Source organism: Gobius niger (assembly GCF_951799975.1).
Source record: "Gobius niger genome assembly, chromosome: 12".
NCBI classification, from domain to species: Eukaryota; Metazoa; Chordata; class Actinopteri; order Gobiiformes; family Gobiidae; genus Gobius; species Gobius niger.
In genome coordinates this window covers 15,267,260-15,291,080 of record NC_136863.1, presented here as the reverse complement: position 1 = coordinate 15,291,080, position 23,821 = coordinate 15,267,260, and the positions used below count along the sequence as shown (strand labels likewise).

General features: G+C 40.7%; 3 protein-coding genes across 3 annotated transcripts; 2 read left to right on the top strand and 1 right to left on the bottom strand.

The window, feature by feature from the left end:
- The first annotated feature begins 382 nt into the window (after positions 1-382).
- On the top strand, positions 383-7,136 carry dennd11 (DENN domain containing 11). Its single transcript, XM_079568298.1, has 9 exons — positions 383-967; positions 1,765-1,864; positions 1,964-2,122; positions 2,643-2,796; positions 2,916-3,054; positions 3,154-3,285; positions 3,367-3,517; positions 4,363-4,431; positions 4,515-7,136. Exons 1-9 carry the CDS (start codon positions 559-561, stop codon positions 4,708-4,710), a joined length of 1,509 nt encoding a protein of 502 aa, XP_079424424.1. The 5' UTR covers positions 383-558; the 3' UTR covers positions 4,711-7,136.
- A 63-nt stretch (positions 7,137-7,199) lies between these two features.
- agk (acylglycerol kinase) lies at positions 7,200-10,889 on the bottom strand. Its single transcript, XM_079568300.1, has 14 exons — positions 10,664-10,889; positions 10,349-10,388; positions 10,200-10,279; positions 10,043-10,118; positions 9,442-9,567; positions 8,878-8,972; positions 8,731-8,800; positions 8,555-8,634; positions 8,426-8,483; positions 8,196-8,343; positions 8,008-8,105; positions 7,866-7,936; positions 7,708-7,792; positions 7,200-7,623 (listed from the first exon to the last, which is right to left on the bottom strand). Exons 1-14 carry the CDS (start codon positions 10,771-10,773, stop codon positions 7,489-7,491), a joined length of 1,272 nt encoding a protein of 423 aa, XP_079424426.1. The 5' UTR covers positions 10,774-10,889; the 3' UTR covers positions 7,200-7,488.
- Positions 10,890-11,287: 398 nt separating this feature from the next.
- Positions 11,288-22,744, top strand: nup205 (nucleoporin 205). Its single transcript, XM_079568315.1, has 41 exons — positions 11,288-11,336; positions 12,608-12,750; positions 12,827-12,998; positions 13,066-13,210; positions 13,299-13,458; positions 13,523-13,751; positions 13,830-13,994; positions 14,074-14,249; positions 14,363-14,479; positions 14,563-14,700; positions 14,780-14,930; positions 15,004-15,209; positions 15,294-15,476; positions 15,556-15,606; positions 15,681-15,890; positions 15,971-16,208; positions 16,399-16,588; positions 16,736-16,856; positions 16,938-17,019; positions 17,092-17,256; positions 17,326-17,450; positions 17,528-17,642; positions 17,733-17,882; positions 18,089-18,163; positions 18,236-18,393; positions 18,469-18,549; positions 19,002-19,193; positions 19,262-19,460; positions 19,577-19,675; positions 19,767-19,915; positions 19,995-20,186; positions 20,251-20,372; positions 20,443-20,777; positions 20,891-20,961; positions 21,026-21,154; positions 21,234-21,360; positions 21,439-21,611; positions 21,798-21,927; positions 22,069-22,197; positions 22,280-22,350; positions 22,420-22,744. Exons 1-41 carry the CDS (start codon positions 11,306-11,308, stop codon positions 22,570-22,572), a joined length of 6,048 nt encoding a protein of 2,015 aa, XP_079424441.1. The 5' UTR covers positions 11,288-11,305; the 3' UTR covers positions 22,573-22,744.
- Positions 22,745-23,821: the final 1,077 nt, after the last annotated feature.

Sequence of the window (23,821 nt, the reverse complement as noted above, 5' to 3'; positions counted from 1 at the left end):
CACATATGTAAATCACTTCCTGATTATAAAAAAAACTTGCAAGCTTTTAATTGGTTGACTGGAGCATGCACGCACACCTGTCTTAAACGAGGCTTACTTTATGCTACACGTGTTTTTAATGCTATTGAGCTAATAATGCTGATAAATTCATCAAGCTTCATCAAGTCTTTCTTGGAGGGTGAGGTTGGGGATGGTAAAAAATAAATAAATAAATAAATAAATACATGTTAAAAAAATATATATATATAAATAATAATAATAATAATTTGTGATATAGCAAGGTTTAAACTTAAAAACAATAGATACATTGATGTTCAAATTAAATACATGGGAGGGGGCACTGCCACTGCGATGGGATGTCACGTGGGCGGAAGTATGACGTAATGACAACAGAGGAGGAGGGGAGGCTGTCAGTGTATGTGACACGCTTACAAATAGATGGAAAACAAGTCAGGGAGCAGCAAGATACCATGTTCGGACAGCAGGACTACATTTAAGACGTTTCTCTTTGTTTTGTATTCATATTTTTCCTCTCGCGCTGTGTTCCTCGGATAAAACATGGTGGAGCAGTCAGATCGAGCCCCGTTGCTAGACTGGGAGGAGATCCCACGTCCACATCCGAACAAGGCGGCATCCCCAGCTCAGGATAAACAGGACGCAGTAGCGGAGAAAAGTTCGCAGGAGGCAGGACGGTCGCACCGGAGCACTGCGGCGGACTCTGGGTGGAGCTGCCGCGCGGCCGACTCCACCGTCACTTGCACCGCGAAGGGGGGCACAGTGGTTCGCATCGTGGAGCAAAACCCGGCCCGACCGCTTGTTCAGCCCCGTGGGCTCAGGAGGGAGTACCCAGGCTATCGTAGCACTGATCGGAAAGATGCTGTTTTCCCTGTCATGACACTGAGAGACCAGTGGGAAGAAAAAGATCAGATCGTGGCTGTTTTTGTGGTAACCTTTGACACAAGATCAGGTGAGCATAAACACGTATTGACCCACAATCAACACAAAGGGCTATTAAAATGAAACCCGACCATAACATCACCAACAGCAATGTAAAACACGTCTGGGGCATGATCCGTCCACAATGTGTGCAGCCATATGTAAAAGAAGGATCTACTACAGCACGCCTGGCTGGTTTTAGAACTAAAAAGGTCCTGGTTTAGTTATAGGTTGGACATGGCTTTAATCCTTGTTTAAAGTTGGCTGGTTGAGACTTGTTCTGTTGATGTCTTTAGATCCAAAGGTTTGAAGACTTCTGTTTGTTAAAACATACATTCAAGTTCCTTTCTGTCAGCCTACTTTTATATTATATTTAAATGACCTCTTTATTTTTTACTTACTGTTGGTTTCAGATCATTCTGTTGCGCCTTATCACCAAGCCATTATCTCATAGTGAAATAAAAATCCAAACCCTTTAACCCTTGTTGATTATTGTTTTTTATATCCTCTTATTTCACAGTGCAATCAGCTAAAGTGCATGCGGAAGTAACTGTTTTACTGTGCTATTCCTAAACAGATAAATGTAAAAGAACACGTCAATATTAGGGATACATTACTTAAAATGTGTGGGACAGTGTCAGGTGGTCCCGCTTGCTGAGTCAGTCTTTTCTCTGACCTTGAACTCTTGCTAAAAAAAAAGGCATGAACCAAACTATGTGAAACTGGCTCAGAATGGAGAGGAAGTGGTCAAGATGAAAGTAAAGTTGAAGACATGAGTGTAGTGGAAGTTACACTTTCTAGTGACATGTTCCTCCTTCTGACTCACAGGGAACATGGTGGAGTGGAGTTTGCCTCATGACGTCAATTTGGATGGAGTAGAGTTCAAGTCGATGGCCAGTGGCTCCCACCGCATCGCTAATGATTTTATGTATGTACTTACGTTTTTGTCAGTGTTTTTTTTAAGTGTTGTATTCCTTTTATGACATGTTGAACCTGAAAGGCAAGTCATTGTTTTCTTTTGCTATAGATATTTCCGCAAAGGTTGTTACTTTGGGTTGGCCTGTTTTGCCAATATGCCTGTGGAGAGCGAACTGGAGAGGGGAGCCAGGATGAAGTCTGTGGGAATACTGTCTCCTTCCTACACCCTGTTGTATCGTTACATGCAGTTCCTTGAAAACCAAGTCAGGTGAGTGAGTGAAGACTTTTAGCTATCATTAAGCCATTCGTCTGCACATTTTAGTTAAGTTACACGTTCACACAAAATAATTTCTTTCTTTCTATGTGCCCGCTGAGGCCGATGCCTCTTTGTTACATGTTCTCATCTGTTAAACATGAAGCTCGTGACAGCCACAAGAGCCTGATTATACAACACAGATATGAAAACCTCTTGAATAATAGGGTATAGCAGTCACAAAGCAGAAGGAGCAATAATGACATTTTAATTTTTCATTAACTAACTATGCAAGTGTTATATAAATTGGTGTCCCTAATTATGTATAATATCACAGTAAGAATGGCTTTCTTTATGTCATCCCTGTAACTAAAGGGGATTTAGGCAGTTGTATCAAACCCAAGGCCCATAGTTGTAGAGAAAGGCTCCTCTCCCCTACCATTAATGCAATACCATAATAGTGCTTTTGTGAAGGATATTATTTTTGTCACGTCAAACATTAGAAAGCGTTCTTTATTCTGATGTTTCTTTTTAGACATCAGTTGAAGTGTCCGGGCCAGTATTCCCCACTGGAGGCATTTTATGAGGACAAGAAAGCTGTCCTACCTCAAACAGGAAATGGCATCATCAATGCCTGTCCAGCCTGGAGTGTTACTAACATCAACCGCTGCATGCATCCAGAAATGAAGGTCAATTTTTTGTTTTATTTTTAATTATTCGATTGCAGCCTGAAAGAATGTGCCTGCTGGTGTCATTGCTCATGTCAAAAAACACAACTGAATCTATTTGTTTGCCTGTTCAAACATAGATTACCCACCCAGCTGGCTGCATGTCCCAGTTCATCCAGTTTTTTGGAGAGCACATAATGGTCCTATGGAAGTTTGCTCTGCTCAGAAAGCGTCTCCTGATCTTTTCCCCACCGCCTGTAGGAGTGGTCTGCTACAGAGGTGACAAGTTTAAACTAATCATTTACATTTTATTTGGGATACCCCCCCACTGTACGTTTTTATTTGCATAGATATGACTAAACTGTTATACTTCCACAGTGTACTGTCTTTGCTGCCTGGCTAATATCTCCATACCTGGTATCGGAGTATCTGTTCCTGAGCTACGGCCTTTCTTCTATGTCAACATAGCGGACATCCCTGCACTGGAAACTGAACTGTCATATGTGGCCTGTGTGTATAAAGACTTACTTACGAATTTATCTCTGACGACATTGATTAGTAACTGACCAAACCATGTGCATGTGATTCAAGGCACAACAGAAAAAATATTTGAGGAGAAAAAGGAGCTGTATGACGTTTATATCGATAACCAGAATGTAAAAACACATCGAAGCCACCTTCAGCCACTGCTGCGGGTCAATGCAGCTGATAAAGAGAAGTACAGAAAACTCACTGAGCAAAGGTACCACATTCCTTTACGTATTGTATCCATAAATTAGTTTGTGTCTTCAATAAATGACCCTGGTATTATTTAGTTATTTAGTCAGACTATTATTAGTAAATAATTAGCTCAAATTCTGTATAACATATTTGTTAGTGGGGAAGAAAGAGGCAGAATTGTTCATTCTGTGATGCAATTGGCAGATTTTGTGTGAATGCTCTGGATACAATCTTACAATTTAAAAAGAATTCATTGGCCACCAAATAAATCAGTACGACCAGACTACATTTTATTGCCCATAAAATGTTCAGTGTTTAAAAATGTAAATAAACACTGGACGAAGTGATGCCATTTAATTATTATACTCAGAAAGTACATGTGTGTGATCTCATCCTCTGAAGCTGCAACAAGCTTTAGCTTCTGCATGTTCCACTTCAAACTTCAGACTTTCAGACATGTATATTTTCTTCCTCTCTTTACATGTCTAAATGTCTGAGCAAATCAAATCTGAATCTGGGTAAGAACAAAAGGTCTGGAATCCTGAGACTAAATGGGGTTGAGTTGGAACAAAAGATGATTAACATGGGCTGAGGTCAACTCTAACTGAAAACAAAAACATCATTATCTGGGTCTGAAACCTCTCTTATTTACAGTATACAGTATGTATCAATGGAAATTCTCTTTGAACATGATGCCCATTTAAAATTTTAATAGGCTTTTCTCAAACAAAAGGTCCCAGGTAACATTTATGCCTGCGCTTGTATCACAGATATTATTAACAGTAATAAGAGATTACAAATACAATTTCAATGTATAACAGCTGCACACATTGCTTTCAGATTCATTAAATTTTTATTTTTCCTTAGGCAATTGCTGCTGTACTCTCAGGAGGTAGATGGAGATTGCACCTCAAATGAAGAGGACCTTTTCATTCTGTGAGTTAATGACAGCTCTTTCCAGCCAATAAAATAGTTTACCCCTCTGAGCTTATAGTGTCTTTTTCACACTCTTTCACCAGGTTCTTCATGGAGCTGAATAACCGCATTTTTCAGACGTTGTCGGAGGTTGCCGGGAGTGTTGACCCGACTCTCACCGCTGAGCATGTGAGGGCTATGGGACTAGATCCTCAGGCAGACCATTCGTTTTTGATGGACCTGTTGGAGGTTTATGGGTTGGACATAACTCTGGTCATAGACAATTTGTGCTGCACCTGATTCTCTTCGGACTTTTTAAAAAGCTTTGGGACACTACTGGATACTGGTGCCTTTTATGGCCAATGCACCGAGACCCTGACGACACTGCCAACACTGCCTCTGCCTCGTTATCTTGTGTGGTGCCTGTTGGGTGCTCTATTCCCTTTTCTCTGTGTTAAATCTGACTTATGGACACTATTAGTGGCGAGTCTAAATGGTGAGTGGACACCGGTTACATCTGCAAGTGGTCACCATATGAATTGATGTCCAGTGCTGGTTTGTTATCTCAAATTCTTATACGGTTATTGTCGGAAGTTGTTTTGTTTGTGTATGCACCTCTATAACTGGCAACTGAAGCACTGAAAGCAAATATAAAAGAGATAAATGTTTTTCCCCAATTCACTACTCACAAAAACACAAATCACTTACATGTAGCTCCAGGAATATATATTTCTGCAAACCGACTACGTTATGCTCTAGCAGCCTTATCAAAATGCTAAAATAGACAAGTCTATAACATTGGCTTGGCACATGGACTCCAAAGCTTGGAGCATTAGAGTAGTGATCAACTACGACTAACTTTTTGCTCACATTACTTTTAAAATTATGGTTTTGGTGTGACTTACAGTATGTCTCCAGATTAGGTTTCTTTAGAGTGGAGCAGACTGATATTTGGTTATATACAGCACTTTAATAGAAAGTGTAATCTATGATAATGTCCTTTGTGTCAGGTGACCGAAGACCGCTACATTTTTAGATGATTATATCGATAAATACATGTATATGTCTTTTACTTGAATGTGTGATGAATGTGAAGCTTTCACAGATGCTGCATCAAGTCTGACACTGGACTGTTCCTTAATACACACATTGTCATTGAGCCGACAAGATTTCCTTCTAATGTTGGTTTAATATGTTAATATGTCTTTTCTTCACTGGAGCCGTTTTCTCACTTATGTTTTAAGATAAGACTTTCCTTATCGCACAGTTTAGAAATTCACAATGTTTTTGTCTTTTGCTCATGACAAAAATGTCTTTGTGCGTTTGGGGATGGGATGATGTCACAGCGACAGCTGAGTAGAAGCTTCAAATCGTCCTCCTTTGGCAATTTCACAGGGAGACACAGGCTGCCCCCAGATGGGCTTTCTTTGTTTAGTGTGTTTTTTATTTTTATCATGTTTTTTTTATGAGCATCATCATCAAAGCGACTGTGATGCGTTTCCCTCATCGACTAAACATACATGTTAATATCTGTAGTTCTGAGCCAGCTGTGGAGATTCTATGATTAGGAATTAGCTGTCTTTCAGTTTATTCTCCCGTGTGGATAGCTAATTAACGGACAGGAGTTTATATAATGTTGTTAAGTAGGGAAGCGCAGAGTTTTATAAAGATTTATAGGATTGTTTCTGGAAGGTTAGTGAAAATGCACTAAAAATTGTAATAAGAAATGAGTGATAAAGCTTTACTTCAAATGGGGCCTTAAGGAAATGTGTTATTGTATGTGTTTACTAAGAGCATTGACATTTTTTCTCACCACTATCTTTTAGAGAAAAGTCTGTTGAATGTGACTGGTCTGTTTGCAAGTCAGCTGATGCCGTCTCCCACTTTAGCGTATGCCTTTCAAGGTGAATGTACTTAAAAATATACAGTTTTTATTAACACAAGACCACACTTTAGGGAGGCATTCACACCTTTCAGCTTTGAGGGGTTTGTCTTGTCGGTTAATCGGATGAAAAAAGAAAGCAAAAATATTGCACAAAGTAAACAGTGGTTTCACGTTTCCTGTAAATCCACAATTAAATGCACATATTAATGAGCTGTCTGAATTGTCAGTAATGTACACTGCAGTAAAAGCATGAGCAGATGTTAATTTCACAGTACTGCCATTGTGAACCAATAAAACATTGTTTCAGTCAACACATACAGTGATTGCTTTGCTGTACTTTACTTACCTCACTTTACCCTATTAGTTTGTGTGTATTTTAAGTATATGGTTTTCCATGGCCAAGTGTGAGCACACAGGAAGCAGAAAGACTGGATACACTTTTTTATTATTAAAATGCTGTTAACAGATTTCTTTTTTAAACATCACATTAAGACACACTGTACAGTACACAGATTTCGATTTTAAATTAAATTTCAAAATGTTAACTTGCACTAGGACTGTCACAATGACAAATTTGAAGTTCGATATATTGAGGCAGGAAAGTATCGCGATACACGATAATATTGACTCAAACGATACTGGATACTGTCAACTTTCCGGCATAAAAATGACAGTAAATCTTTGTTCTGAAAGTGCATAATCATATCCTAAAATACCACACAAGCTGCAACAAACATGAAATATAATGTAACACTATTTGCTTCAGTTAGAAATTAAAGCTTTGCAAAGAAAAAATAGGGGGTAAATGCCAATAAATGTATACACAATAAATATCGAGCCCAAAAATATATCGTTTATCTGTTTTTTATATTGAACGATAAGTCGATGTAATTATCGTGACAGCCCTACATTGTACTTTTTTAATATTGTCATATTAATATAATTGAAATTTCCTTTTGATCATGTTCCTTGGCTACATGGTTAATTATGTCCCACGCTGTTTTTGCTACATTAGACAGTATCTTCGGGCACTGTAATGTACTGTACTGTACATCATACTGTTTTATGATGTAGAACTTCATAAAACACAATAGCTTTTCTGGTTTATAGAATAGATTTAGTCCTTGTCAGCTCAGACCTTGCGGTATATGCTGTTATTGCCCTGCAGTTCTTTCTTTGCCGCTTTCTTCCCATCACTGCATCTGTGTTTGGAGCTCGTCTCGGCGCTCAGCACTAATAAAAAAGTGTAGTTTCCTTGGCAACAGCCGTACTTCCACTGGCATGGCCTCGTACTCCTCATTATCAATGTTATAGAATCCACTGGTGCCCTGCAGAGATTCAGCATGAAGTAAACCAACAGGAAAACAACAGAGTGATTTAGTTTGCTCGAATGAGGTGTGACTGTTTCTAACCTCAGGCAGCTGCAGCATGCATGCACTTGCTTCCAGTTGTGTACAAGCTTTTGTGAATATGGTTGGGTCTTCCTCCTTTTTAGATCTGGAATGAAGTATTAAACATTGAAATATTTGTCTATCTGCAAAAATCCAAGGTGTGTCAAGTGCTCACTGACCCAACGGTGATGAACTCGCCCACAGTGAAGTCATCAGGCTCTGCAGAGATCATCAAGGAGTCATAGACGCGCTGCAAGAGAACATCACTTAAAATAGGAATTCAATTAAAACCTCTTGAGCAATTTTGCAGTAGCAACGTACCCTTGTTACAGGGTTTTTGTTGTGCGTATGAATGCATAGTTCAAAGGTGGACAGCTTCTTCTCTTCCCACTTCTCGGGCTCTTCAGTTTTTGGAGGCTCTAGGGACAAAAGCACAATTTACTTAAGTCAACAAATGTTTTCCTATATTCCTGCAAATTTTCAATCAAATGTTTTACGGCATAACATACCTTCAACAGGTGGATTCCAGTAGTTTTTTAACCTTCGTATGATGCGATACAGCAAATTAGGCCGGGGGGGTTTCTGAGTGGGCAAGTCTGGGGGGCGAAGATCGGGGGGCAAAAATGATATTGTAACTTCTCGAACTAAAGGCCACTCCTGAAGGCACGAAGAGGAGAAAAATCAAGGTTGGACTCATATGCAAAAGAATGTATCTATGCTTAGAAATGAATAAACTTACTTGTAATGTTCTAAACCAGTGTGCTGCTTTTGTCTTCAGTGGTCCAAGATACCAATACCTAAATCAAGAAATCAAGGTAAGTTATCAGTTATTAGTTTTAGTTACCTAAACTTAGTTCATTCATCTTACTTGCTAATACTTGAGGCTACATCTCTGAAAGCACCCCATCGCAGACTCATTAGAGCAAATACTGGCTGCTCCTTTTCTCCCTAAAATCAATCAATCAATCAATTGCAGTAAAAAAATAAAATAAAACAATATCTAGAAAACTCTTTTTAAGTTTGGTACCATTTCTATATTTTTACCTTGATTTGCAGAACATCAAGTGGTACGGTTTCTCCTTTCAATATTGAAAGTGTAGCTGAAATAATATCACTGAAAAAATTGCATTGCTTTTAATGGTTATAAATATGTTTTAAATGTTGTGTGTCACATTGTAGGACTATATTTACCTGACTCTGTTGTCACTTAGGAGGTGAAGACTTGGGCTCAGCGAGTTATGCGATCCAAGTGGAATGTACCCAATTGGTGTGTTGCTGAATTTGTCCTGTCGTCATAATGGATACCGTTACATATGTCACGAATACAGTTATGTGTTGCTGTATCAAGAACATCGTAACAGTCATAAAACGCAAAATATAAACAAATGTTGGAGTGATACCAAACTCCTAATGAGCAGCGAGACAGACTATTTTTTGCAGTGGGTTATCAAAATGAAGAATTTCAAAGAGAACCTAATGTATTTAAACCACATTGTTTGGCTATTTGGCAAATAAAGCATCAGCATCTCCATGAAGAAGAGCTAGTGATATCCCGCTTCCAGAAAAGTTACATGTCAGGTCTGAGAAGAGACGATCCCACTCACATATAGATATATTTTTCACCAATTGCAACACCCTTAAATAAATAAATGCTTGTATCCTATCCTATTTTTATTTATTTATTTATTTATTAATTAGGAGAAACAACATGCAAAGTGGCTTTAACAGTAAAGTAAAATAAAAATGTTTTCACACCTGGTCCGGTCTCCGTAGCAACCCTGTGATCACTTCCTGCAATGTTCCATCACCTCCAGCAACAATTAACATGTCAGTCTGTTCCATCAGTTCAATCAGCTTTTTGGCTTGTCCTTCGTAGTCAGTCTGTAGATAAACAGGCAGTAAAGAGTGCTGTAAGTGTTACTATTTAGCAGAGGTCATTGTTCTTGTTTTGCCTGTCCATGCCGAGTTCCACGTCTTTGGCTTCAAATATGAATCCGAGCAGAGTCAAGCCCCAAATCAGTGACTCAGAAGTACAAGTCAATTCCGAGTCTTTGAATTTCAAGCCCTTTAAAGTATCTGTTTTCTGAATGCATCTGATTTGTAACATTTTCGCTGTCTTGGAGATGCTACACTTTGATTGGTTTGAGCAGGTCACATGTGTTTGCAGTACAAAGAGGCCTTGTTAACGTGAAAGTGAGTTGAACACTCATATAAGATTTAGAGAAGCATCAAGCCTTCTCAAGTCACAGGGTCCCAAGTCCAAGTTGAGTCCCAAGTCTTGGTCCATTTAATCAAGTCAAGTCCTCACAATTACACTCTAGTAATCCAACTGTAACAGAATATCACAAACTAATACCTTCACAATGGTAACATCTACTCCAGCCAAGTGCAAAATAGGAGCTGCATTCTTCTCAAAGAGGTTGTTGGCTTTTCTGAGCAATTAAAGCAACAAAAGATAAAATTCAAATCAGTGACAGAAAAATGTATATCTACATGTTTCATAATCTTCTTACCCTTTGGAAGCAGCAGGATTTAAGAGGACAGTGGCTTTCCTGAGTCGCTCTTGTGAACCTATAAGTTGGCGGCCAAACTCCTAAAAGACAAAGATACTTAGAAAATATGTAATCTTAATATTATTATTATTCATTGGGGAAATAATTACCCTGGCTTCTAAACAGGCCTCTCTTCGCAGGAGATTATCACTACACAAGAAAACAAACAAATGACATAATAGATTTATCTATATTTTTTATGCATACTACTCAGCATTCGCAGCCGTGACCAAGAATAACAAAAGCCTGTATTGAATTTCATGATAATAAAGATAAGGAGGTTTGATAAAATGTAAACACAATCCAATATCAACCCAAACACAGGTGCATGTAAAGTAACATGGGTTAAGTTACTTTTCTGTAAATGAACCCCAATCTACAAAAACACAGTAGGATTTATATATTATATCCCCATAAACACTCACCAGTGTTTCCCATAGAGCCAGTGCCCTCCATAAGACAGGACGCAAACAGCAAATGTAGACTTCTTCCAATTATTCCGAAGAGTTCGAAAAACTTTGACAACCCGGGCCATGATATCTACAATCAATAATTACTTTATAGAACCACTGCTATTGCGATCAAAATCATAAATAAGCATCACAAGATTCGCTCCTGTCAGCCGAGCATGAATGAGGCGGTGCAACTCGCGAAAACACGGACGGAAACAAGACACATACAACGTTAGTTCCGGTTTGGCAATCTTTAACTTGCGTGAAAATGCTTTTTTACTATAATACTATAGTAACAGATTAGAGGAAAATCATATATATTTCAAATTTGCACAACTGAAGACACGTTAAATAGTTTTAAACATAAGGGCAACAGTGAAACTACATTTCCCTATTTTCAGAACACATTGAGGTAAGGCGTCCAAGACCCCGCCTGAACAAATTAACAACTAAATTTAAAATAACAGCAAATTAATTGTCAAATAAAATTGAGCTGAATTTTTTCGCTTGTATTTTCACAGCAAAGTTGACTCAGACGTTGTAAGTAATAAGCAGGTATTTTAAATTTCTGACAGGCTGTCCACAGTAGCTCTTGTCCAGCTCTCCCACAGGCTCATGATGGCGGTGCAGATGGCGGTAAATTCAGGTATGTATTCTTTTTTCTGGCATTAACAGGTGTTTGTGTGTCTTATAACTACAACATCTATTTAGTATGCATTTACATAGTTCAAATTCTGTGTAGTTGTTATTTTTAACTTTCACCGTGTGCTCAGTTTTCTCCCCACATGGTGGATCATTGACATCAGGGCTAACTTAGCTTAGCATTGAAGTTCAGTACATTGATTTCACTCATTTGTTATCATTTTTGGTGGATAGGCATTGGGCTGCTGTTTTAATTCTGTAATAATTAAAGTCGGGTAAATGTCCCAGCTGATCATTTTGTCTACTGGGATCAACAAACTAAAGTGAAGATTGAGCTTCCTTGGACTCAAAACAGAAAGTTTCTGTGAAAAGCTGATACCGGATTTGTTATTGTGCATTGTATTAAAAAAATACCGTTCAGATCCAGAGGCAGTGCAAGGAGCAGCTAACATTAGGCAGTGTTCAGTATTTGCGCAATATTTCTTAATTATACATACATCTCAATATTGTGTATTTTGCTCTAATTTGAAGCATTCATCGTATCTTTCTGTTTTCATCCTAAAAATATATCCTACTTAAATACTTAAATTACCTTGTTTATCTTTGATGTACATGATACAACTATCTGCTAAAATGTAACAAGTTATGTGTTTTTTGAATTGGCATTATTTTTAAGTGTACACAAATGTATGGGGGCAGACTCATTCTCTTAATTTTTTGAATGGATGTTTCCTATTCTTCCTACTCAGAATGGTAACAGAAATGACGGTAACATGGATGATAAAATTAAACCAATTTGCCAATTATAAGCTAGTGCTAACTAGCACAGAAGCTCATGCTGGACACATTGGAACTACATTTTTTTTTTTATAGATATTGATTAAATAAGTGTGGACAGAAACATACTTGGATTTACACATTTAAAATAGGTATGATATAACAGGAATGACTTGACATGATTGGCCTCGTCTCCAGATGTCCACAAACAGTTCATAGTGTAAAATATAGAAGAGAAAAAGAGTCACTGATTTGTTTAGATCGTGGGAAAATCTTCTGAATGCAACAACTTCTTGATGATAATGTCATTGGACTGTACCAGTAATATGTTGAGAGTTTTTGTAGTTTGGTAACAGGAATGACAAAAACTTAGGGACACATAAAACTGTAAAGGTCTCATAGACATAGTTCTTTTTCGTTTTGTTTTGTCAGGCTTGAGGACAGCAGGTTATGTTTTATTATGTTTATTTGACCCTGTATTATTTGCTACATGACAAGGTGCCAGTCTGTGGGGTCCGCTCAAAGAGCTCTGGGAGACTGTTGATGGGGCTGTGTTGAGGAAGCAGTCGGAGAGTGTCCACCTTCTTGATCTGCAGCTGAAAAAGCACAGGCCGCAATTCCTGTCACTCTTTAAAAATCCAGTAAGTTAATATTTTAGGCATGCAGTTCTGAAATAATCTATTTATTGCCACTATTAAACGGTTTAAACTTTTGTAGCCCAAGAGTGCTGAGCAGAGAGAGAAAGTGCGGAAGGCCAGTACCGAAGGCATCACCATCCAAGGTCAACAGGGTTCACGCCTCCTCCCAGAGCAGCTGCTTACAGAGGCGTTCATCGTCAGTGATCTGTTTGATATTGGAGAGTTGTCTGCACTGGAACTCCTTTTGGCAGGTATTGTAAAGTAAAGATTATTAGTAGTTTGTATTTCTGGTTAAAGCTCTAAAAGATACGTCTACAGGTGAACAACAGCAGCCTCATTTTCCTGGTCTAACAAGAGGGCTTGTGGCTGTGCTGCTTTACTGGGATGGGAAGCTTTGTGTGGCCAATTCACTCCGAACACTTATTCAGTCACGACATGGAAAAACATTTACCCTTGATCTAAGGTCAGTTGTGTTAGAATATACTGATAATTTATATAATGTCTATAAGGATTTGTGTTAATTAATTGTCCCTTGTTGTTTAATCCCACAGTGAGGAACTTGTGGCCCTGACAACACGTTTCACAGATGAACTTATGAATCAGGGGCTGACAAAGCGAATTCTTACACTGGTCTCTGAGGTAAACGTAACCCGCGAGTTTGAGCGATTACAGAAGGAGCGTGGCTTGGGGAATGAGAAACACAGGAAAGAGGTAGGTGCCCTGATTAACACTGGGCAGTTGTTTATATTATTAAAAACTCTGACATTCTTAACAGGTTTCAGACTTGATTAAAGAATGTAGACAGGCTCTCGGAGACAGTCTGTTTTCATGGACATGCCAGTCCCCTTTGTCTAAGGATGACACTCTGGCACTCATTGGACATTTGGAGACTGTTACAGCACAAGCCGATGGCTCATTAGACAGCGTCAGCCTTGCGCTTGTTATGGCTTTGCTCTACTGCTTGGATGTCAGCTTTATAGAGCAGGGGACGGAAGATAGAGAAGGTTAACTGATATTTTTGTCAAGCGATTAATAATATCTTGTCATGCAACATTTATTGATGAGGTTTTGTGTTCTCCCAGATTTACTCCAGGCTTTGCCGTTGGTCACAGAGAGGCAGTATGTATCTGCGGTTCACAGTCGACTGATGGACAATCAAGCCTGGAGGATTCCAGGTCTACAAGCTGTGTGTCGACTGGCATGGGCACTGTCTCTGAGAGTCCTTTCACAGCTCCCACAAGGATCTGGTAAATATTGTCATTGCATGCTCTGTTTGGTGGTAACATTTGATGTCATTGTTAAATATCTGTTGTTTTTCATCTTTAGCCCTTGTTGAGTTCACCGAGGCAGATGAGGCTCTTGCTGACCAGGCTTTACTTGGTGATGTGTTCCTGTTTATGAAAGAGGGCATGTTGGGATGTGAGAGCTTTACCCAGGAAGAGTTTTACGTCCGCCGTCTTCATTCACTCATCACTGACTTTTTGGCACTGATGCCGATGAAGGTAAAATATGTGTTTCATAGAACTTAATATACCATTTGTAATATCAAAATCAAACATGCTCATGTTATTTACGCCTAGTTTGAGTCAATGTAACTATCATTACTTTTTTGCAGGTGAAGCAGCTGCGTAATCGAGCTGATGAAGATGCTCGGTTGGTCCACATGTCTTTGCAAATGGACAGTGAGCTTCCGTCAGCAATACGCAAAGATCTCGACCACCTCATGAATCTTGTGAGTTTACTGTATGCACAAATATAATATTCGATTTCAAAGTTTTTGCTTAAATTATTCCACTTTAACAACTTTCTTCTCAGATTGGAGAGTTTTACAGTAAAGACCCGTTTGGGATGGAGCTTGCCTTGGAGTTCTGGTGTCCCACAGAGTCCCTTCAGCACACGTCTCTGCATGGATCCTACTTAGGAATGGCACTTCAACGACCTCCACATAAACAGGTTACGTGCTGTCCTAGCTTCAGTTTAGCTCGCCTATTTAAAGGTAGCCTAACTTTGTGCACCATTTTATTAATTTCAGGTTGTTCTGTCAAAGTTTGTGCGACAAATGGGAGACCTTCTGCCCTCCACCCTGTATATTTCCTATCTCCGGATGCTCAAAGGCCTGTCAAATGGTCCACAGTGTGCCCACTATTGCTTCAGCCTGCTGAAAACCAATGGTCCCACACACGGTAATTCTGCCCTGACTTAAATGTAAATCGGTGTTGTTTAATCAACTTTGTGATAATGATGTTTTGTTAACAGGTGACAACATCCAGGGGGTGTCGGGGAGCCCAGTGTCATGGGAGCACTTTTTTCACTCCCTTATGTTGTATCATGAGAACCTAAGAAAAGACCTACCTAACCCGGATGCCGCTCACTACCGCCACCCACCAATGCGGGGAATCACACAGAGGGAACTGGAGGGACTCACTGCATTTCTCCAGCTCCTCACAACTATAATAACATGGGTATGAACACCTGTGCTTTCATTTGCATGGCCTTTACACACATTTTACTCATGGCTTTAAGAGTGTTTTTTGTTTTATATTTAGAGTGAAAACGCTCGCCTGGCCCTATGTGAGCATCCGCAGTGGACACCTGTTGTTGTGATGTTGGGGTTGCTACAGTGCAGTGTGCAACCAGTGCTGAAAGCAGAACTCCTCCATTGCTTGGGAGCCTTTGGAAAGTCTCCTGAAATAGCTGCATCACTGTGGCAGTCTCTTGAATACACACAGGCAAGTTTATTTTTATTTAATCTTTTGTAATTTGTAAAAACCTTTATCTTTAAAAATGTGATTGTTTTGTTTTGTATAGATTCTTCAGACTGTGAGAGCCCCTGGGCAGAGGCAGGCAGCTGGAATTGAGGTATTGTTTCTGAATGTTACTGCAGTAAATACTATTTTACTTCCTTTGCTAACCCCTCTTGTTGTATTTCATAGGTGGAACTCAATGAGATTGAATCGAGTTGTGAGGAGTATCCTCTCACACGAGGCTTCTGCCATTTGATCAGCACACTGGTGGAAAGTAGCCTCCCTATCAATTTGGGTGCCGGCCTTCGGGTGCCTGGCTTTCAGCCCTATTTAGACTTCTTGCGTGACGGTGTGTTCCTGCCTTTTCCGACCAGAGCATACCGTCGCCCTGGTGAGAAGGTAATAATGATGTAGTAAAGCACAATGTATTGTGTTTTACGGAGCTTTTTTCCCAAAACCCTTTTTTGTTTTCTATTTAGTGGGAGGTAGCAGATGCTGTTCTGGAGGTCTTTCACAAACTGTTGTGTGACTATGAGCCACAGCCCTCAGACTTCATCCAGGAAATGGTGGAGCTCCAGGGAGAGCAGATCCCTGCATACAAACCTCCAGGTCACAGTATAATGTTCCACCTGCTCAATGACTCTCCCACGCTGGCCCTGTGTCTCAGCCTGCTGGAGGAGGGTGTGCGGCAGCTCGACACCTATGCCACTTTCCCCGGTGAGCCAACATATGGTCTTGTGTCTGAGAACAGTGCTTGGCTTGGTTGACTGTTTACTTCAGTCAGGGTCAGGAACAGTTTAAAGAGGCATTCAGCATATGGAGACCGATGCACTGCACCAGATTATGGCTAAATAGCTAGTTTCCATAAATGAAGCTCTCTTAACTCTTTAATACTCCTCTTGTGCAGGGAAAAAGCACCTGGAGTCTGCAGTGCTGCACTGCTTGTGTCTGCTGGATCTCGCTCTGCAGAAGGAGGTGGTGTTCATGGATCTTCTCAGGGAAAGCCAGTCCTCTCTGCTCATCTTCCCACTGGAGCAGCTCCTGCAGGGGGTCAGCTCTCAGACGAAAAGAGCAGATCACATCGTTAATATTGCCAGGTACTAAACAACCACTGCTATTATTAGTGTAATTATTAGTATTTATCATATGTTTTTGCTTTAATATATTGCCTGCATATTTCAAATGTTATTTATATACTTATATTTTCTTTATTTTACATTTAATTTGAATGCATTTCTTGGCAGGTATCTTTATCACAGCAGCTCCAACCCTGAAGCTGCTTTTCAGAGTTCCAAGATCCTACGGCGTATAGCCAAATACTGCAACATTCAGACACGACTTGTGGGAGATTTCACTCATGACAAGGTATGAATAAGAAAATGACTCGGAACTCAACTTCAGTGTTTAATTTTTTTAATGTAAATGGATTGATTTTATTCATTTTAGATTGTGAGTGACAAGTTGATGGCTGGTTTTGTGGAATGTCTGGACAGTGAAGAGGCAGAAGAGGGAACAGAAAAGGCTGAGGGTAAGAAGTTAGTGTGACATTGTATAATGTCAGAGTTTCATAAGCATTTACTTGACACCACTCATTATTTAGACTTGGAACCACAAAGGAAGATTTCAAGAATCCGCCATGAAACCCAAATTCATATTTTGAACCTCCTCATCACGTCCTTGGAGCTGAAGACCCCAAATATTGCCCTTTATCTTCTGGGATACGAAGTGAAGAAGCCAGTGTCCTCCACCAACCTTCAAGACCCAGGTCAGACTACAGACTAAACTGTGAGTTATAAGATAATCGTTATTACTTAATATCTATGCTGCTTTACAGGGGTTTTGGGATGTCAGAGGAGCTGCTTACATGCTATATTGAGTTTGCTGCAAAGGGGCACTGAAAGGAGGTCAGGTCCCATACTTACTCAGCAAGCCCCACACTTGGCCGAGCTCTGTTACCAGGTACAGCAGCTTATATGGGGTTTATGTCTTGAATATATTGAATATAAATGTTTAATTTGCATGAATCTGCATAATAGGTGATCTACCAACTTTGTGCCTGCCCTGACACATCAGGCCCCACAATGCGCTATCTAAGAACCAGCCAGGACTTTCTCTTTTCCCATTTGCAACACCTGCCCTTCATCCTGCCTAGTAAGTTATATCACAGTTTTGTTTTCTTTTTTAACAAAGGAGACCTCATGAATTAAAAGAGTGATATGCTTGTATTTGTGCTCTCTGCAGGCAACCAGATAGCTGCCCTCTCCCAGATGTCCTGGCTGATGAAGACTGCAGCTATTGAGTTGAGAGTGACGTCACTAAACCGGCAGCGGTCACATACACAACGCCTGGTCAGCCTTCTGCTTGATGACCAGCCACACACTCAACATACAGGTTTGGAATCACACGTCGATGCATTGGTTCAACCCCAAATAACCTATAAACAAAGCACTCCGAAATAAGCATTTTAAAGCTGGGTGCCTGAGTTTTTCCCTTTCAAACTGTGAAAGAAGGTGGTGGTTGCGTATAAACTATGGCCCTGTGCCCAACTCATTTCTAGTTCTCACAATGCCTCCCGTACATTTATTATTTTGTTATAGTTGATGGGGAGTCGGGCATGGAGGAAGAGACGAGATCAGTCAGCGGTTTTCTGCATTTTGACTCCGTCTCCAAAGGTCTGTCTTTACATTTAGATTTTGTTCTTCATAAAATATGACTTCAAAAAATGTACTGTTTTGTCTCGCCAGTGCGTCGAAAGTTACTCAGTGTCCTCGACGCCATTGATTTCAGTCAAGACATCCCTGAACTCCTGCAGTTGGACTTTTTCGAGCGTACTCAAATAGAGCAGGTCATCTCTAACTGTGAGCAGGTCAACGAGCAAGGGCACACTGTGTGCAACGTGAAGGTACAGTTTATTTCACTCACCGTTCTCCTTTGACTCAATTCATTTCTCTTGATTGATTGTGAAATGTTTTATCAGTTGCTGCATCGAGTGCTGGTTGCTGAAGTCAATGCTCTCCAGGGAATGGCTGCCATTGGACAAAGACCACTGTTGATGGAGGTTAGTAAATTGATGGCCATAAAGGTTCTTGTTTTTTTTTTCTGCATTTGGTGATAATTTCATACACATTTTTTTATTTTATTTTTTATGCTATAATAATTTAGAATTGCTTATTCAAGGATTTAAGGGTAGCATTCATGTCTACGTTCAGCAGAAAGAAGGGGTCATACAGAAGATGATCAGGGTGTCTGTGCACTAATAAATCAAGGCAAGCATCATAACACTTTGTATAGTTGCCATAAGAGTGTCAAAGATTACTCAAATGTGTGAAAGACTGTTTTTAGATGAGGGAACAACAACTCTGAAAAGTTGATTTTGCATAATACCATCCTTAGTGCCCTGTGAGATTTATGGATCAGACATTGGAGTAATTTGTTTTGCTAAATGTTTTGTCCTGTCTCTGTTTATACTACAGTTCCTAACTATATTTTTCCTACTCGTTTTTCTGCTAGGAGGTGAACTCTATCCTGCAGCAGGTAGTTGAGCGTAACCGAGTGCGTCGGAGTCTGAATGCAAAGCGGTATGCTCTACGGTCCTGGAGGAGCCTGGTGGAGACGCTGTTGACTGCCTGTCCATCTGATCTCATCCCCGCCGAGGACAGGCAGCTCATCATCCGAGACCTGCTACTGGACCTGCATGATAAAGTCAGAGCACCACCTTTATTAAATGAAGCACAAACGTGTCAAAATGTCTGACTGTCACTGTTTGTTAGGTCTTGTCAGAGGATGCTGCAGGAGAGCTCATGCCTATTGTTGCCGGCGCTGTGTTCACTCTAACAGCCCACCTCAGCCAGTCTGTCCTGTCAGATCAACAGAGCACAGGAGCGGAAGCGTCCTCTGGCTTTGCCTCCATTGCAAACTCATCTCTTCACCTGATCCTTCGCAAACTGCTTGACTTTATTCTTTCTACGGGTTTGTGTCATATTAGATTGACTACTTTTTATGCCACAAATAAGTAACAAGTGGAATTTAATATGTTAAGCAGTAACTTGCCGTTTAGTCGTAAATCTATGTAAACACTCTTTTAGGAGGTGGATACCAGCGGCTACGTGCACATCTCTATGGGTCCTTGCTGTACTACCTTCAAATCGCCCAGAAACCAGAAGAACCAGACACTTTGCAGTCAGGTACAAACTGTGGTGAAAACCTCATTTGGTTTATTCTGTTTTTTGCTGATGAACACTGTTGTATTCATCATAAATGTTTTTCTTCCTACAGCAGGGAAGGCCATGTGGGAGCGTCTCACTGCCCCTGAGGATACTTTCTCCAAGCTGCAGAGGGAAAACCTTATAATCATTGAGAATTACGGAAAGTCACTGATGGACGTTATTTGTCGAGATGCTTGTGATGGCCATGAAATTAGTAGGGTAAAGACAACGGCTTTCTTGTAATCTTCCGAACGTGATCACTAAAGCTATAAGATACTGAAGATCTTTTGTCTCTCAGATGCTTGCCTTGGCAGTGCTCGACCGGATTCTCTCCATCGACCGTCAGAATCAGTGGCTCTTGTATATCTGCAACAGCGGCTACCTGCGCACTCTGGTTGAGAGTTTGAGGCAGGATGACGGTGCCCTACAGGGCCTGCTGACACCACAGCCGCCCCTCCTCAAACCTCTCTACATTTACGAGAGCAAGATGGTGAGGAGGTGGCTCTTTGTAACTGCTGTTGTATATTATTTACCACTGATTGTGTGTCCTTTAGGCTGTACTTACTCGAGTGGCTAAGACAGGCCAGGGAGCTGTGGAGCTGCTGCGGTGTGGGCTGGTGGCTCACCTCATTGAGTGCCAAGTATTTGACATGGTCCCAGACAGTAACGCACACAGGTACAGGATATCTTAAGATAGATCAGTAATATCTTTGTATTTATTCTGTTGTTTCTTCCCACATGTACAGAGTAATGAGGGACCCATCAGGCTTCATCCCAAGCCCTATGGACCGCTACAGGCAGATCCTTTTGCCTGCGTTGAGACTTTTTCAGATCATCCTGACTTCTACCGCTATGCATCACCAGCAGGGGGCAGCACAGGCAAGTGTTGTCGGTTTAACTCTGTGCGGTTTGATTTACAATGATCATGTTGTGTTAATTTGTGCTGGTTTACAGGTTCTTCAGTGGTTAATTGTCCATGCAGACACAATTCAGTCGCTGCTGTGCTGTCAGGAGCTCAGCATGGGGGCTTTGCAGCAGCTCTCTCTGCTCACAGGCATCATCAGTAAGACTGCCCTGCCAGGTACTACCCACGTTCGACTACCTCTTTTCATCAAACTCATCTCTCTTATGGTTCTCTGAAATTACAACACTTCTCTGAAATTACAACACTGTACTTGTGAACTCATATCTTAGGCGTTCTCGAAATGGGCGAGGTCAACAGTGCGGTGCTTATGGAGGTTCAAGGTCACATAACGAGATTCCAGGTACTGACACCGGGACCGTTTATCTGGTACCTTTTCAGTATTATAACTGTGTCTTCTGTCATAGCGGCTGAGTCTGTCTCTGCTCATGCGACTCGCTGGAGGTGAACGAGAGCGTTTGTTAAAGCAGGCGGAGATCAATGCACCTGGAGAATTGGCAGAACAAAAAGAGGACATGGAAGTGGCCGTCCAGCAGGTTTTGTATTAAGTTAATCACAGCATGCACAAAAATATCATACACTATTATGCACCTGCAACATACTTTTTCTCTGCAGGTTTGTGCCAACATCATGGAGTACTGCCAGACCCTGCTACTCCAGAGCTCTTCCCAGGCCCAGTTCAGTATCTGCCTCTTTAGTTCGTCTGTCATCGAGCCGGCGGGCAGAGATGGGCCAAGATCAGGTCCGTAGGAACCTTGAGAACCTCAGTCAGACTCCAATTGTCTTTTTATTTTAAAGTTGCATTGTTTTGTGCTACTAGACCTTTCCTCTTCAATGCCTCCAACTTCGTACTCCCGAGCCCCCGGCCTAGGCCTGGTGCTGTACCTGCTGAAGAACACTGCTGCAGACTTCTTCCGCTTCCACCAGAGTCACAGACAAAGCCTGAGTAAACTGCAGAGCCTGGATCAGCTGCCTCCTGAGGAGCTTAAGGAGGTATTGGAGTACTTTCTTTTTATAATGCTGAAGTTGATATGCATCAGAAATACCTTTTACACTGAAATTAATTCTACATTAACTGACAATGAACTTGACAAGCGTTGGTTATACTGGGGTTCATGACTAAAAGGGCTTAGAACCACTGAGCTTAACAATAGTGCAACATCTGGTCTTTGTGTACAGTTGTGCCAAGGCCTTGTGGCTGGTCCAGGAGCAGTTGAGAAAATCTCTTCAGTCCAGAGGAGCCTGCTGGCAAAGAAGCGTCTGGTCCAACTCATCAACAACAGAGCCAAGCTCCTGGCCCTTTGCTCATGTATCCTTCCTATTGATGAAAACCTTTCAATGCGTTAGAGATGGTATTTATATCTATTATTTTAACTAACATTATGCCAACACTCACAATTGTTTCAAATGCCATGTCTGAAGTATTAGGAAGCCTTGACTCAGTGCCTAGATGTTATTGAAACCTGTTTATTTGTGCTGTGGCGCCACCTGGAGTTTTACTTGTTGCATTGTACCCCCACTGACCCTAAAGACTCCCTGATGCCGGGGGCCAGTTTATACAGATCACGCCTTGGAGATGGTGAGAAAACCGTGTGGTTATGTCATTACTTCCTGCACTACAGTATAATCACAGAAATAACATTCCCCCCCCAACCCTTCAGATTCATTTGGTGGGCTGCAGTCAGGCAGTGGCCGTGGTTTTTCCCGAGTGACCCAACAAGATCTTGACCTGGTAATTTGGTGTTTACACAATGGCCATCCTTTTATAGACCCCACGCCTGACATGTGTGTTTCCCTGCAGCTGAAAAGTGACATGGCGGCAGGGTTTGGAGAAGCCCTTCAGAGGAAGCTGCTGGAGGTGGAGGGTCTGTACAGCCAAGTCCGTTCTCGCTACACGTTCATTCAGGCTCTGGTTCGCAGGATCCGAGGCCTCGTCCGACAGACCAAAAGCTGAGTGCGGTTAATGGCCTGACTTGTACATTTTTACTGGCTGATTCCTCCTCAAGTTTATTGTACTTTGATAATGTCAATGTAATACCCCGAATTGATGCAAATGCCTACCTTTCATAACTTGTGTATGACATTTTTTACCTGAGACACATTTTGATATTAATTTCTCTGTGGGAGGTAAAACAAATATTTGTAAATTTGCAACACCATGTCTGATTTGAAAATGGAATAGAGACCTTACAATCTCATCTTTGTGTTGGCCATTTTATTTGCTACACTTGAAAACAAGAGTTCCAAAGACCTGGTTTAATATTGTTTTATTGAAAATACACTTAATGACTGCAAAGTGCAAAGATTTTGAATCCTTTGGGAAAGTAGGAATTATAAAAACTTGTTTTTACATTCAGATTTTTTTTAAACCAGGTACATCTTTGTGCTGTTTGAATACCGAGGTGGTTGGAGCACCAGCGGAGCATTGCAAGGGGTTATGTAATTACTAAACAGGGAAGTATAGGCACATATCCCTTCACTAGTAAAGTCTAGCAGAGTGCTTCTAGGGGGGGGAAAAAAAGACCTACTGCACTTTTTAGCTGACAATGAGAACCAATGAGTGCTATGACAGATCATGCTCCTCTATAAATTACTATAAATAATAAATTTACTTACAGCCATATAACACATTTACAATTTCTTGCATCAGCCTGTTAAATATCACTGTGATTGTGCTATTTATATCTACAAACAAAAAAGACTCCCTCTAACAGACATCCTTGTAGCTTCCTCTTTCAGTTTTTATATACTATGAATATTATGACTTGCATTATAAAACAGTAAATAACTGAATTAAGGTCTATTTTTGACCATTTTGTTCTAACCTCATGATTGTAAAAGTTTGATTAGTTTGTCAGGTTAGCTACTCTATAGTGATCTTCAATACACTTAAAATTCCCCTTCCATCCTTTAAAAACGTTGCATTGAAGGCTCAGTTGGCATAACAGCAGTGCTTCTGCGAAACAGGCACACGTATGGTCCAACGCGCATTCAGTTTAACACAAATAAGGACAACGAAATCAAGACATCTCCTCAGGCAAAGGACAAAGCAAATACTGTATTGTATGTTCCATTTCGTGTGTTATTATAAAAACGCTTAAGAACTCCTTATGTACATGCCATTTTGTACAAAGCTGAAATCCAGCATCTTGCATCAGTCTCATAGTCCAGGATTGAGAGAAGAAGTTGTTATACGTTTGTGT

What these genes read in the sequence shown, in the direction of transcription:
- nup205 (XM_079568315.1), top strand. Translation starts at nt 11,306, where the DNA reads ATGATGGCGGTGCAGATGGCGGTAAATTCAG. An exon ending in CAGAGATGGGCCAAGATCAG is followed by an intron (nt 21,361 to 21,438) that starts GTCCGTAGGAAC and finishes TTGTGCTACTAG; the next exon opens with ACCTTTCCTCTTCAATGCCT. An exon ending in GCTCCTGGCCCTTTGCTCAT is followed by an intron (nt 21,928 to 22,068) that starts GTATCCTTCCTA and finishes CTCAGTGCCTAG; the next exon opens with ATGTTATTGAAACCTGTTTA.
- agk (XM_079568300.1), bottom strand. Translation starts at nt 10,773, where the DNA reads ATGGCCCGGGTTGTCAAAGTTTTTCGAACTCTTCGGAATAATTGGAAG. An exon ending in TGCTACGGAGACCGGACCAG is followed by an intron (nt 8,973 to 9,441) that starts GTGTGAAAACAT and finishes TTATGACGACAG; the next exon opens with GACAAATTCAGCAACACACC. An exon ending in TTGATGTTCTGCAAATCAAG is followed by an intron (nt 8,635 to 8,730) that starts GTAAAAATATAG and finishes GATTGATTTTAG; the next exon opens with GGAGAAAAGGAGCAGCCAGT.
- dennd11 (XM_079568298.1), top strand. Translation starts at nt 559, where the DNA reads ATGGTGGAGCAGTCAGATCGAGCCCCGTTGCTAGACTGGGAGGAGATC. An exon ending in CGCATCGCTAATGATTTTAT is followed by an intron (nt 1,865 to 1,963) that starts GTATGTACTTAC and finishes CTTTTGCTATAG; the next exon opens with ATATTTCCGCAAAGGTTGTT. An exon ending in AGGAGTGGTCTGCTACAGAG is followed by an intron (nt 3,055 to 3,153) that starts GTGACAAGTTTA and finishes ATACTTCCACAG; the next exon opens with TGTACTGTCTTTGCTGCCTG.